At 40.7% G+C, this 14,108-nt stretch overlaps 2 protein-coding genes and 1 long non-coding RNA gene across 5 annotated transcripts in view; 2 read left to right on the top strand and 1 right to left on the bottom strand.

The window, feature by feature from the left end:
- The window catches only part of LOC308520098 (solute carrier family 22 member 4), a 43,359-nt gene extending 36,232 nt beyond the window's left edge, over nt 1–7,127 (top strand). Inside the window, exons 7-10 of the mRNA XM_081092586.1 lie at nt 682–896; nt 2,493–2,675; nt 4,393–4,528; nt 5,835–7,127. Of these exons, the coding sequence (XP_080948712.1) occupies nt 682–896; nt 2,493–2,675; nt 4,393–4,528; nt 5,835–5,910 (610 nt within the window). The 3' untranslated portion in view covers nt 5,911–7,127. The remainder of the gene's footprint in view (nt 1–681; nt 897–2,492; nt 2,676–4,392; nt 4,529–5,834) is intronic.
- LOC308520100 overlaps nt 570–14,108 on the bottom strand; it is a 28,649-nt gene continuing 15,110 nt past the window's right edge. For all 3 annotated transcript variants that reach the window (XR_013996075.1, XR_013996076.1, XR_013996077.1), the window contains 2 exons: nt 8,438–8,584; nt 570–890 (listed from right to left, as the gene is read on the bottom strand). This is a non-coding gene — a long non-coding RNA (uncharacterized lncRNA). The remainder of the gene's footprint in view (nt 891–8,437; nt 8,585–14,108) is intronic.
- On the top strand, nt 8,447–13,238 carry LOC308520099 (peptidyl-prolyl cis-trans isomerase A-like). Its single transcript, XM_081092587.1, has 2 exons — nt 8,447–8,571; nt 12,332–13,238. Exon 2 carries the CDS (start codon nt 12,341–12,343, stop codon nt 12,764–12,766), a length of 426 nt encoding a protein of 141 aa, XP_080948713.1. The 5' UTR covers nt 8,447–8,571; nt 12,332–12,340; the 3' UTR covers nt 12,767–13,238.

Below are 14,108 nucleotides of genomic sequence, written 5' to 3' on the forward strand. Positions count from 1 at the left end.
ATTCCTCCATTGATTTTTAGAGAGAGTGGAGAGACAGAGAGAGAGAAGCACTGATGTGAGAGAGACACATCAATAGATTACCTCCTGCATGCACCCTGACCGGGGCTGGGAATCTAGCCTGCAACCGAGGTATGTGCCCTTGACCGGAATCGAACCTGAGACCCTTCAGTCTGTGGTCCGATGCTCTATCCACTGAACCAAACCGGTCAGGGCTGATTTTATTTAATTTTAATGTATTTACTTTTAAATAGCCATATGTAGTTAGTGGCTACATATAGGAAAACAGAATCGAGACAATTTCTTTTTTTTAAAATATATTTTATAGATTTTTTTTTTAGAGAGAGGAAGGGAGAGAGACAGAGAGTCAGAAACATCGATGAGAGAGAAACATCGATCAGCTGCCTCCTGCACACCCCCCACTGGGGATGTGCCCGCAACCCAGGTACATGCCCTTGACCGGAATCGAACCCGGGACCCCTCAGTCTGCAGGGCGATGCTCCATCCACTGAGCCAAACCGGTTTCGGCTAGACAATTTCTTTTTTCTTTCTTTCTTTTTTTTTTTTTTTTTAGTGGTTCATTAAATTGTTTATTTTGAAATAGACAATTTCTTGACCATTATGAAAGTTTAGAGTGATTCATACCATCCTTTTATCACTTTTGTTGTGTCTGTTATCTTTTAGGATGCTAACCTCAGTCGGTTACTTCGGTCTGTCTCTCAACTCTCCTAATTTACATGGAGATGCCTACCTGAACTGTTTCCTCTCTGCCCTGATCGAAGTTCCAGCTTACATTACAGCCTGGCTGCTCCTGCGAACCCTGCCCAGGCGGTATATCATAGCTGGGGTGCTGTTCTTCGGAGGAGGCGTGCTTCTCTTAATTCAACTGGTACCTGCAGGTAAGAAGTTAACCAATAGTAACAGCTTAACAGAAAAGACCTACACCTTGATTTGGGCTAATTATTGGTCACTGCTCCCTGATTATGTATCCTTCCCATCATATACCATTCATAAGTCAATTAGACAAATGATAGTTAATCATGTCATTTCCCATGTTCAAAACAACACCCCTCAAACAGATGAGTCAGCTTGGAGAGCTGGAAATCATTACCGAAAAGGAAAAACAACACTCCCGGTCATCCCTGTCATAGAAACCTTCACCTAAACCCTCAAACCTCTTTCTTGAAGACACAATCCTGATTCCCAATTTTTTGGTACTTTCTAATCTTTACTTGAGGTGTGTACTCAAGTGTAACAGTTAGTAGTTCATGCTAGTTCCAGTATAAATTCAGCGATTTTTAGGGTCTGTAACATTTTAGATAGAGAGCACACAGAACAACATAAACTGATAAACAAAAACAGATCCAGAGATATAGAAGCATCAAACAGACCGTCAAACCTCAGAGGGTAGGCAGGGGAGGGTGGAAGCGGGGAGGGTGAAAGATCAACCAAAGGACTTGTACGCATGCACATAAGCATAACCAGTGGACACAGACAGTGGGAGGGTGAGCGCATGTGCTGGGGGATGGGAGTGGCCGGGGAGAGGTCAATGGAGGAAAAGGAGACATATGTAATACTTACAATAAAAATGTTAAATTAAAAATAAAGAGCACACAAAGGGACATATGCTTCCTTTCCCCTTATGTCTAACATTCTCATACTATTAAATTGTTAAGGCAATAGATTATTGATACCTAGTATTATACATAGAAATATGTATTTCTTGCCCAGATGGCATGGCTCAGTGGTTGAGCGTCAAATTATAAACCAGGAGGTCACTGTTCGATTCTTGGTCAGGGTACATGCCCAGGTTGCAGGCTCAATCCCCCAGTAGGGGACGTGCAGGAGGCAGCCAATCAATGATTCTCTCTCATCATTGATGTTTCTATCTCTCTCTCCCACTCCTTTCCTCTCTGAAATCAATAAAAAAATATATTTTTAAAAAGGAATATGTATTTCTTAATAATACTAAACAGGATAGAAAGCATTGGTTCTTCTCATTGAAGATTAAACTTAACTATATTAACATGCTAATGACTTACCATGAAAGTGCTGTAACAAGTAAAGGTGGACAAAGGTCACTGAATGTGTAAATGATCCAGTGGTCGACAAACTGCAGCTCATGAGCCACATGCAGCCCTTTGGCCCCTTGAGTGTGCGGGCGCGCGCGTACAGTGCGATTGAAACTTCCTGGCCCATGCGCAGAAGTTGGTATTTTGTGGAAGAGCCACACTCAAGGGGCCAAAGAGCCGCATGTGGCTCACGAGCCGCAGTTTGCCGACCACTGATCTATACTAATAGTAGAGCCAAGCACAAGGCAACCCCTCACTCTCCATCTTTGTCCATGTCAATTATTTGAATAGAAAGTGTTATTTGGGGAATATCTCTGCAATGTGAAAAACATGCTCCTTCAAGCAAAGAAAACCATAAAAGCAACTGAGTTGAGAACATATCACTTCTAAAGCACCTCTGTTCACACTAGATCTCTTTTCCAGATTACAACTTCGTGTCCATTGGCCTGGTGATGTTAGGGAAATTCGGGGTCACCTCTGCCTTCTCTATGCTGTACGTCTTCACTGCGGAGCTCTACCCCACCATGGTCAGAAACATGGCTGTGGGGATCACCTCCATGGCCTCCAGAGTGGGCAGCATCATCGCTCCCTACTTCGTGTACCTTGGTGAGACATAGCTTATTGATCTGTTCTTTTTTTAAATATAAAAGTAATATATTTTCATTGCATAGAGAGTACTGAAAAAAGTACAAGTTTATCTCTTTTTTCTCAGTCCCCTAAATCACACCCCTATAAGTAATTAATATTAACAGTTTGGTGAGTAGCCCTTCAGATATTCTGTATATATATATAGCTTTACAATTTTTTTAACTTAACATTGTATCAGACTATCTTTATTGGTATACATAGTTCTTTTACCTTCTTTTTCGTTAGTACCTAGTCTTCCAATGTACACATATACACAATTTGTTTAACTAGGTTTAACAGATGGACATTTAAGCCATGTCCAGGTTTTTGTTATTACTGCAATGAACATTTCCCTATGTCCTACACCCTCTATTGGTTTGATTGTGTATATTTGGATTCGTGGATTGCTGGAGCAATTTAAAAATTTTACAGATATTGCCAAATTGACATCTAAATATTGTACCCATTTACAATCCAACTATCAATACATGCCTATTTCTCTGCATCCTCACCAGCAATGGAATTATCCAATTGTTTAATCATTGATAATCTGTTAGGTGAAAAGTGGATATCATTGTTGCTTTCATTTCTTTAATTATAGTGAGGTTGAGCATTTTTTATATATTTATTGACCTTCTATTTATTTTTTAGTGACCTGACTGTTCATGTCTTTTGCCCATCTTTCTAATGTTTTTTTTTTTCAACATTTTATCTTTGATTTGTGAGAGGTCTTTGTAATTGAAAAAAAAAATAGCCCTTTGTATATATGTTGTAAATATTTTTCCTAGTTTATCATTTACATTTTTACTTTATAATACTTTTTGCAATGCAGAAAATTTTAGTTTTTATGTAACCAAATTTCTCAAGCTGAAATAACACCTCAGAGGCACTTTAGTGGGATGTTCAATGGATGGAAGATCTGGTTCTCCAAGCCTAATCCTCATTAAGGACTGTACTGATGAGAGACACATAGGCCTCAGAACAGTTTCAAGATTAATGTTTTGGGTTGTTGTTTTTTTGTCAAATAAAATTCTTGAGTGTGTTGTTCCTCTATAATCTCTCTGTGCAAATGGGAAGCAAAATAAAAATCTGTTGTTCTCCTGCGTGACATTGTATAAAGGAAAGATGAAGTGGTTCTTCCAGTTACTTATAAAACCATGACTTATAAATGCTGCCAAAAAAGAAAAAAGAAAAGAAACCAAAGCACTGCTTTCACGGTGCCTAACTTTTTTTTTTTTAATTGGATTGAACATATCACTTAGATTTTTTTTTTTCAAGTCTCATGACTCCGTACACCTGGCTTTCCACTGCAGCCTACTGGTTTGGGTCAAAGCAAAGGTCACACCGATCATGATATCCAGTACCTGTACCTGCAGCATGCTGGTCAACCTCTTTCCCCTTCTTGTCCTCCCATTCCCTTTTCTCCAGTTACCTCCACCTTCAGAGGAGAACTTTGGTAGGCAAATATTTCTAAAGGAACATCTGTCACACATGATTATATAGCAGCTTAGAGAATAGCAGTTGACATGAAAGACCTTCTGATAATGCAAAACAAACGGTGCATTTTGCATACTGTTTAACTTCAGAAAATGTTCCAGTTTAAAACTGCTGTCAAGCACTGTTTGCCACCTTTACAAAATGATGCTCGAGAGCTTCTGGAAAATCCCTTTTTCTAACTATGTCCCGTACCTTACAGGTGCTTACAACAAAGTTCTGCCCTACATCCTCATGGGCAGCCTGACCGTCCTGATTGGAATCATCACCCTGTTTTTCCCTGAAAGTTTTGGAATGACTCTACCAGAGTCCTTAGAGGAGATGCAGAAAGTGAAATGGTAAGTGGAACTTTAAAAAATGATATAAAAATATCTCAGAAAGAATAAATATGCAAGAATGGCTAGGGAGAGTGGCGCTATCATATAATAAAGTGTAATAATAAGCAGCGGTAATGAAAACAGTGTGCTAATGGTATAGGAATAGAAATCACTGAATAGAGTTTGAATTAAACCCAAGGAAATGTGAGAGTTCTGTACATGATAAAAAATAGCAATTCAAAAGCAGTGGGGAAAAGTTAGATTATTAAGTAAAATATATTAGAACATTCAGCTAGCCATTTTGGATAAATAAAAACTTGAGTCCTACTTCAAAACGCATCCATATAAATTCCAGAAAGAGTAAAAGTTGAGGCCTAAAAATGTAAAATCATAAACATGCCGGAAGAAAAATATTTCTATTACTTTTGAGAAGGCCTTTCTGAGCATAATCTGAAGAGCAAAGAGCCATAAAGGAAAAGATTGATATATCTAATTATGTAATTTTAGAAATCATTGGCACAGCAAAAAAGAAACCATAAACAAAGACAAAGGTCAACAAGGCAGGAGGAAAATACTTGCAACATGCAGCATAAACCCAGGCCTGGTATACCTAATATACAAAACGCTCTTAGTGATCCGTAGGGGAAAAGACAGACAACTCAGTAGGAAAACTTAGCAGAAGTCATGAACAAGCAGTTTACAGAAAAGGACATTTCAGTGGCATATATATATATATATATATAATCTTTCTATGATATCACAGATTCGCAAACATTTAAAAGATAAGTGGTTTGGTAGGAGACGTTTAGATTCTAGAATGAGACTGCCTGGCTTCAACTCCCACATCTACTGCAAAAATTTGGGGAAATTTAATTCGGGGTAAACTTAATTTTCACTAAGCTTCAGTATAGTAAGGTTATATGAGATAACGTGTTTCAGTGCCTGGCCATGATAAAGATAAATCTTTATCATGTGAATGGATTCTGATCTCTGACAGAACACATAGTAAAAGGTGCATATTTTTGATAAGCTATTTTCTTGTAATGATAAAACCAGTTCAATATCAACTTTAACTCACGAGAACTTCATTCTCACCAATCTATCCTTCCCTCAGGGAAACGAAAAGAGTGTAAATTCTGGGTTTTGTTTATGTTTAATTAAGAAAATGACTCCAAGTATTCAAAATAATAAAGTATTAGCTCTAGGTTCTAATTAGAGTTACAATCATTACTTGTTCATTGAAGAAATGTTTTTCAGTGTCGGTTTAGAATTGTGAGGAAGAGAGTTGTGAATACTTAATTTTCTTTAGCATACATCTTATTTTCAGGTTCAGGTCTGGGAAAAAAACAAGAGATTCAATGAACAACGAAGAAAACCCCAAAGTTCTAATAACTTCATTCTGATAAAAATTTCTACCCCACTCGGTGAACTGAAAAACAGAGACATAAGACCCTGAAGAAACCAAAGCTTTTCCTGATGAAATGGACTGACTGTAACCAAACGGGCCCTGCTGTTGAGAAATGCTCGTCATGTAGCAAATTCTGGACCACTCTCCCAGATCATCTCCTTTTTTAAAAGAACTAACCATTTCTATAGAGTCCACCTTACTAATGAGTCCAGCGAAATGGGTTTGTCAGGTTGTTTGAAAATGTGTTGGTTAAGGACTAGTCAATACACATAAAGATTAACACTCATTTCCAAACAAGCGACTGCCGCCCAAATAAAGCGTCATTGTATTCACACACTGTCAGGTGACAACAGCGCGTGCGTGCGTGCGTGCGTGTGTGTGTGTGTGTGTGTGTGTGTGTAAGTGAACCGGCACATTCAAAATTACAGTCCTTTCTACAGTGAATTCATATACTGCTATAATCACATGACTATATGCAGCATTCCTAGCCAGAAAATTTTATACACTCCTTTGAGAGGATTAACAGTGTTTGCAAGAGATCAAATAGCCTGGCTCCTATTTTTTAAGTTATTACTATTATTGTTATTGATTTCAGAGAGGAAGGAAGAGAGAGAGAGAGAGAGAGAGAGAGAGAGAGAGAGAGAGAGATATCAATGATGAGAGAGAATCATTGATTGGCTGCCTCCTGCACGCCCCCACTGGGGATCAGTCTCACAACCTGTGCTTTGACCAAGAATCAAACCATGACTTCCTGGTTCATAGGTCAACGCTCAACCACTGAGCCACAGCGGCTGGGCGCCTGTCGGCTTTTAAGAAGGGAATCAGAGCAGTTCCCAGCTACAATGCCAGGGGCTACAGCTCACAGACTATTAAAAGATCCACTTTTGTGCTCTCTTTGAGCACATGACTAAACCTTCTATGTCCTAAGACTGACTTAAGAGATATTTTACTGGTAAACAGAGAATCATGAAAACCGCAAAACAGTTAGATCGATAGAGATGGTTTGTGTGCCCCACAGCCAAGAGGGGTCAGCACCTAGGAAGAAGGCTGTCCAAGCCAACCATCTAGGAAGCTTTTAAAACAGTTCTTTCCTTCAATACACCTTCCCAAGCACAGTGTGCAGCTACATCCACTCCACCCAGGGTGCTTCTGATCGGCAATCGCGGAACCTCTGCTCCATGAATGAGCAGCGTGAAAGATAAAAGCTACCATAAGTTCAGAAAATAAACGTCAGCTCTGTGTGGCACCATGGTTTAGTTGGAGATGATAGCACAGCAAGCAGTTACTCATGGAGACTTGGGCAGCATGCTTTCATTGATAGTGGCTTCTCTAAGGGCAGCATGGTGACGAGCTACTGATGACCCTGTAATACACCCAGGGCCATGGTGTGCGTGTGGAAATAGGCAGCTACTAATTTATAATATGCTGCTTGGTGGCATCATCCTCAAAATGATTATCCCCAAATGTTAACTTTCACTGTCTAAACATTTTTCTTTTTTAAATGTATCTTTATTGACTTCAGAGAGCAAGAGAGCAATAGAAACATCAGTGACGATGATGATGGGCTGCCTCCTGCACAACCCCGACTGGGGATGGAGCCTGCAGCCCCAGGCATGTACACTGACCAGGAATCGAACCGTGACCTCCTAGTTCATACATAGGTTGACCAACGCTCAACCACTGAGCCACGCTGGCCGGACTGTCTGAACATTTTTCAAAGGAATCTTTGATGTAACATCCTGATACACTTATTGTTTTGAAATCCTTATCTTGAACTTTTCTGATAAGCTCAGAATTTGTTCTCTAGACTGCCATATTCCTAACACATATTTTATATCCTACTGACACACTGCTTCTGCATTTTGATTGTTACCTAAAATCCACTAAAATATCTTAGAATAGCTTATGCTTTGTCTTTGGGGATACAGGTGAGCAGCTTTATCCTGCTTTCATTTCCCTACTGATACATCCTGTCTGATGTCCATTCCACCTTCCCTGCCGGGTACGAGGCGGCCTGTCCCGCAGAGAGGAGGTCATGCTGACTCCCAAGGAGCTCTCCTTGAGCTTCATTCCCACCAGCAGTGACTGTTCACTCTGCTGTGCTCTCCTGGTACTTGTTACCCTCACTCTGTGGGTTCTACCCCACCCCCATATGGCCATTAGCCTCTGGGAGCCAGGGACCTTGCCTGCTTATCTTTTGATAAATATTTATTTTAATTAAAATACTTTATAACTCTAGCTTGGTAAAAAAAAAAATGTTATGTTTGATACATAGATATTTGAATATTTAAACATCTAAATGTAAAATGCTCTTAAAGCTTTTTCTAAATACAGAAAGTAAGGATGTGATAATTACCTTTTATTTTTGCTGTTTGTATGGGTGCTTTATATTTTACTAGAGGCCCAGTGCACTAAATTCGTGCACAGGTAGAGTCCCTAGGCCTGGCCAGCAATCAGGGCCCATCTGTGGGGCAACCGGGGCCCCCACTCGCACCTGCCTTGGCCTGGCACCACCTGCTCACCTGCTCCACCATCCTGCCGCAGTCCCGGACCCATCGGGGTGGGCTGCGCCTCCACTGCCGCCTGCTGCCAGCACTGTATCGCCAATGCCCGCCACGTTCTGCGCCATCCTCTGGTGGTCAGCGCACGTCTCCCGGTCAGTCAAATTCCTGCCCATGGGGACAATTTGCATATTAGCCTTTTATCATATAGGAAGAGATGACTTTTGAAAATATATATTTTATTGTTGATAGTACTACAGATATCTCCCATTTTCCTCCCCTTTCCCCCCCAGAGATGACTTTTAAAAATCTGTTTATAAAAAGACAAGTACTCAATTAGTTATGTCTTTGGTAGTTCAAAGACCAAGGTGATCAATATATGCCAAAATTGTATTTGGTTAAATTCAAGACATATTCTTGATTTATAAAAACTACTTTTAAAGTTAGGTCTATAAAGCAAGTTCCTGCACTTGCTTATGAATATCAACCTCAGATTGACTGACTGAGTACTCTAACATGCAGTATTGCACCGCATTTTAGAGTGAAACACTAGGGGCATGCCATTAACAGGAATTTTATGGATATAGGTTTTTAGCAACTCTTGAACATTTTTTAATAAGTTTTAGTAACTGTAGTCATAGTATAAAATGTAGATAAGAAGTTAAACTGGTAGAAAGTAGACAAAATTGCCAATATTGAGGAGCATATAATGATGTTCTATTTTTTTTACTACTATTGGCTTTTTTTAAAAAAAAATAGAGTTTTATTGATTTCAGAGAGGAAGGGACAGAGCTAGAGAGATAGAAACATCAATGATGAGAGAGAATCATTGATTGGTTGCCTCCTGCATGTCCCCCACTGGGGGGGATGGAGCCCACAACCTGGGCATGTGCCCTTGGCCAGAACTGAACCTGTGACCCATTAGTATGCAGGCTGACGCTCTATCCACTGAACCAAACCAGCTAAGGCAATGTTCTATTTTTTAAAATGCAAGACAGTTAACTAAAAATTCTTACATTTAATAGATTCAGTTTAAGTGGAGGCATATAAAAAGTTTCCACTTTTTATGTACTAGAAATAACCAGCTAGAAAATATGTGTTTGTGTGTTGGGGGGGAAAAGGTTCTGTTCATAATAATCATAAAAATATAAAATACCTAGAAATAACCTTACTAAGAAATATATAAAGCCTAAATGAAGAAATTATTCCATTTTATTAAGATTTGAATAGAGATATGCCATGATCCTGAATGGGTAGAATGAATGCTCGCTTGCTTATAGGGCACTACTCTCTGTGCCCCCACTCTGTGCTCTTCCTCGGTATTGGCAAAGCTTGCTCTTTTACTTCTTTTATGTCTTTGCTCAAGTGTCACCTGCTTAACTAATCCTTACCTGACCACTCTATTTTAAACTAGAGGCCCGGTGCATGAATTTGTGCACAGGTGGGGTCCCTAGGCCTGGCCGGCAATCAGGGCTGATCAGGGCCAGGCAGCTTGGGGCCTGCAGGCCAGGTGGAGGGACAGGGGGACGGACCATGGGCCCGCCTGATAGGGGCCTGCTGGCTGGGGCCTGCCAGCCAGGGGGAGGGACAGGGCACGGGAGATTGGCTGCCAGCCCCGAGGAGGGAGCCGGCCTTTGGCCCCCCAGGAAAGGGATCCACCACCACCCAACTCCAGTTCTTTGTCCCAGCCTGGGCCAAAGATGATGGTCAGGCACAGAAGGAACAGACACCAGCCACCGATGCCACCAGCCGGTCGTGGGAAGTTTGCTGTGGGAGCACACTGACCACCAGGGGGCAACTCCTGTGTTGAGAGTCTGCCCCCTGATGGTCAGTGCACATCACAGTGACTGGATGACTGGCCGTTCTGGTCATTCGGTCCCAACGGTTGCTTAGGCTTTAATATAAATAGAAGACTGTATCCCTTTAGCCCTCTGTCCTGGCCGTACCCATCCCTGCTTCGATTTTCTCCGTAGTTCTTATTACCCTCTGACATCCTAACTATTTACTTCTTCATTTTGTTTATTGTCCTTCTCCTTCCTCATCCAAGTGCTTCCTCACAGTCCATGAAGACCACTTCTGTATCCTCAGGAGTTAGAATCTTGGTTGGCACACAGTAGATGATCAATAAATATTTGTTGAAAAAATGAATCAATGTATTATATTTTCATTATTATAGTTAAAGGGACCAAAATTAGTTTTCAAACAAGAAAACATTGGTCAATAAATGCCGGGGTCCAACCCCAGCGGGTCCAGGGGTCCCCAAAGATGTGGACGGAGTCGGCGAAGAAGGAATGACACGGAGGCAGCGTTCAGTTGATCATCATAGCCGGGTTGTCTTGTCAGGGTCTCCTGCCAAGTTCTGGTCTGGATCTCCAGCCAAGTTCTGTGTCCATGTTCTCTTGCTAGGTTCTCCAGCCAGGTTCTCCAGATTCTCCAGCCAGGTTCTGTAGCCATGTTCCCTCGCTAGGTTCTCCAGCCAGGTTCTGTCCAGGTTCTCCAGCCAAGTTCAGTCACCAGGTTCTAGTCAGGTTCTCTTGCCAATTTCTGTAGTCAGGTTCAGTCCAGGATCTTTTGCCATGTTCTCTCCAGCGAAGTTCTTCTGTCTGTAGGTTCTGTGTAGGTGCTGTCTTCTTTCTGTCTCCTAAGTTCTGTGTCTTGCTGTCTTATTACATCTGTATTTATACCAGTTGATTTTAATCCTGTCAATCTCTATTACAAAGGTTAGGGCGTTTCTTATCTCCATTCCAGGGAGTAAAGATTATGTAGCTTAAGCATGATTGTTCATAGTTAAAGTGATTAATTACCCGCCTGGCACTTAGTTGAGGGGTTTTATTCCCTCCCTAACTTCAGGGAAAAATTCCTACCTGGGGAAACAACCTTTCTCGGAGAGGTGACCTTGGTTAAAACACACAGCGCTAAGGGGAGCAAACATATTAAGAACAGTATGCTATATATGCCAGGTCCCTTGAAACAGCAAGGATGGACCGGCTCCCGGCAAATAAACATACAAAAAAGTGTTCTGCTTCACAAGTAACAAGAAACATATTAATTGAAGTGACAATGTGATGCCATTTTTCAACTACTACATTGCAAAGGTTACAAAATGAAAGTATTCAATAAAGATTTTTAAAGTATTTAAAAAATAACAATTTTTTAAAATAATTAATAATAAACAAAATGAAAGTATTTAATATTGATGAGAGTATGATTAAATGCACTCTCATATTCTGATGGGAATGTAAATTATTTTATTATTTTCTAGAAAACAAATCGGCAAAGTGTTTTCAGAGCCTTAAAATGCTGGAGTTTTTGAGGTATTAATTCTACAACTGGGAAATCATCAGAGATATAAGAAATATTTATGCACATAGATGTTTATCACAGATATAATGCAAGCCACATAGTGTAATTTTAAGGTTTCTAGTGGCATCATTAAAAAAAACAGTTTTAATAAATAGTGTTATAATTCAAAATATTATTTCAACGATATAAAATTATTAATATCTTTTTTATAAAGACAATGGACAGGCTCACTTAAGGTAAAGATTGACCTTTGTCAAGGAAGCTACAGGCCTGCTTTTAGTTAGGAATTTTTATGTTCAAACCATCCTATGTAGTTTCTTTCAGCCTCTGACTTTTTAAGGCCCACCATGCAGGCCTCCCTAATCTTGTCAGATTTAGTAGGTGAACCCTTTTTCATCCACATGTGGATAACTCCCTAATTTATATTTTATGCTGATCTCTCCTATAACCTTCAGTCTCATATATCCAGCTGTCTCCAAATTTATATTTTAAAATAACTTTAAAGTATTTATATATTTAAATGTAAGTTTATTTTTAAATAAAACTCTTTGCAATCTTAAATATGTTTCACAAATAACACAAATTACTTTTATAATCATAAAGATGTTTTAGGCTTTGCAGATGCCGCCGCCCCGAAGCCGTCCGAGACTAGCCATGGTGAACCCCACCGTGTGCTTCGACATCGCCGCCGACGGCGAGCCCCTGGGCCGCGTCTCCTTTGAGCTGTTTGCAGACAAGGTTCCAAAGACGGCAGAAAACTTCCGTGCTCTGACCACGGGGGAGAAGGGATTTGGTTATAAAGGTTCCTGCTGTCACAGAATTATTCCGGGATTCATGTGCCAGGTTGGTGACTTCACACGCCACAATGGCACAGGCGGCAAGTGCATCCATGGGGAGAAATTTGAGGATGAGGACTTTGTCCTGAAACATACAGGTCCTGGCATCTTGTCCATGGAAAATGCTGGACCGAACACAAACGGCTCCCAGTTTTTCATCTGCACTGCCAAGACGGAGTGGTTGGGTGGCAAGCATGTGGTCTTTGGCTAGGTAAAGGAAGGCATGGATATTGTGACAGCCATGGAGCGCTACGGGTCCAGGAATGGCAAGACCAGCAAGAAGATCACCATTGCTGACTGTGGGCAACTCTAATAAATTTGACTTGTGTTTTATCTTAACCACCAGACCATTCCTTCTGTAGCTCAGGAGAGCACCCCTTCATCCCGATTTGCTTGGAATGTTCCATAATCTTTGTGCTCTTGCCAGTTTATTGGGTTCCATAATTTCCCTCCCCTTTCCCAGTCTAGCTGGATTACAGAGTTAAGTTTATGATTATGAAATAAAAACTAAACAGTTGTCTGTCAAAAAATAAAGTAAAATAAAGATGTTTTAAAAATAAAAACTTTTATTGAGTGTCAACTAAGTGTGAGGTCTTGGAAAGCAAAGATGAAGATTATGAAAAATGCAAAGTTCCTGCTCTTAGTGGGCAAACTACAGCCCATGGGCCGGATCTGGCCTGTTTGAAATGAATAAAACTAAAAAAAAAAAAAAAAGACCGTACCCTTTTATGTAATGATGTTTACTTTGAATTTATATTAGTTCACACAAACACTCCATCCATGCTTTTGTTCCGGCCCTCTGGTCCAGTTTAAGAACCCATTGTGGCCCTCGAGTCAAAAAGTTTGCCCACCCCTGGTCTAGCCAGATGATAAACTCTTACCTGTGTGGCCACAGCAACTAGCTCAATGCCTCCCACTTGGGGTTGAGCACTGTGGAGCTGAAACTCAGGTCAAAGTCATTTTCTTTAAGGCCCGGGTATGTTTATATCTCTCCTCCTCCACACAACTTGAGCAGCAGTCACCTCTACCCTGATTGGGACCAAGCCAAACTTGCTTTGCCGAGGCAAATTACCTTAACATTGAGGCCACTGAATGGATTGCAAAATATTATGAGGATTTGAACTATCACCCAATGCCTCTGAACACAGAGAAGTCTTAAATCCAGTTTTGAGAACCTTGAGACCATCCTTCTCCAACATGGCAAATATAATCCTTGAAGTCAAATTCTCTGTCCCTGCATAGCCCACCATCTCACCCTCCTACTGTTGCTTTCCCTGCTACAGTGAAAACCCATTCCACTGTGGACAAACAATTCTCCTTCTGCAAGTATAGTCCTGGTTGCTCTCTCTACATCCTGGCCTTGACAGAGACCTGGCTTCCCCATCACTCCACTTCCCTCGTGGTTCTTCCTGTCTCTCAAATAGAGGCTGTTCATTTATCACTTTCTATGAACTTCAGGGCCAGGTAAGGTCTCAGCATTTTCCTGTTTCCAAACCATAATTCCTTCAGCTTCACATCTATAAAATTCCTCCTTTGAGGTTTACACTGCTTTC

Source organism: Myotis nattereri (assembly GCF_964212035.1).
Source record: "Myotis nattereri genome assembly, chromosome: 5".
Lineage (NCBI taxonomy): Eukaryota > Metazoa > Chordata > Mammalia > Chiroptera > Vespertilionidae > Myotis > Myotis nattereri.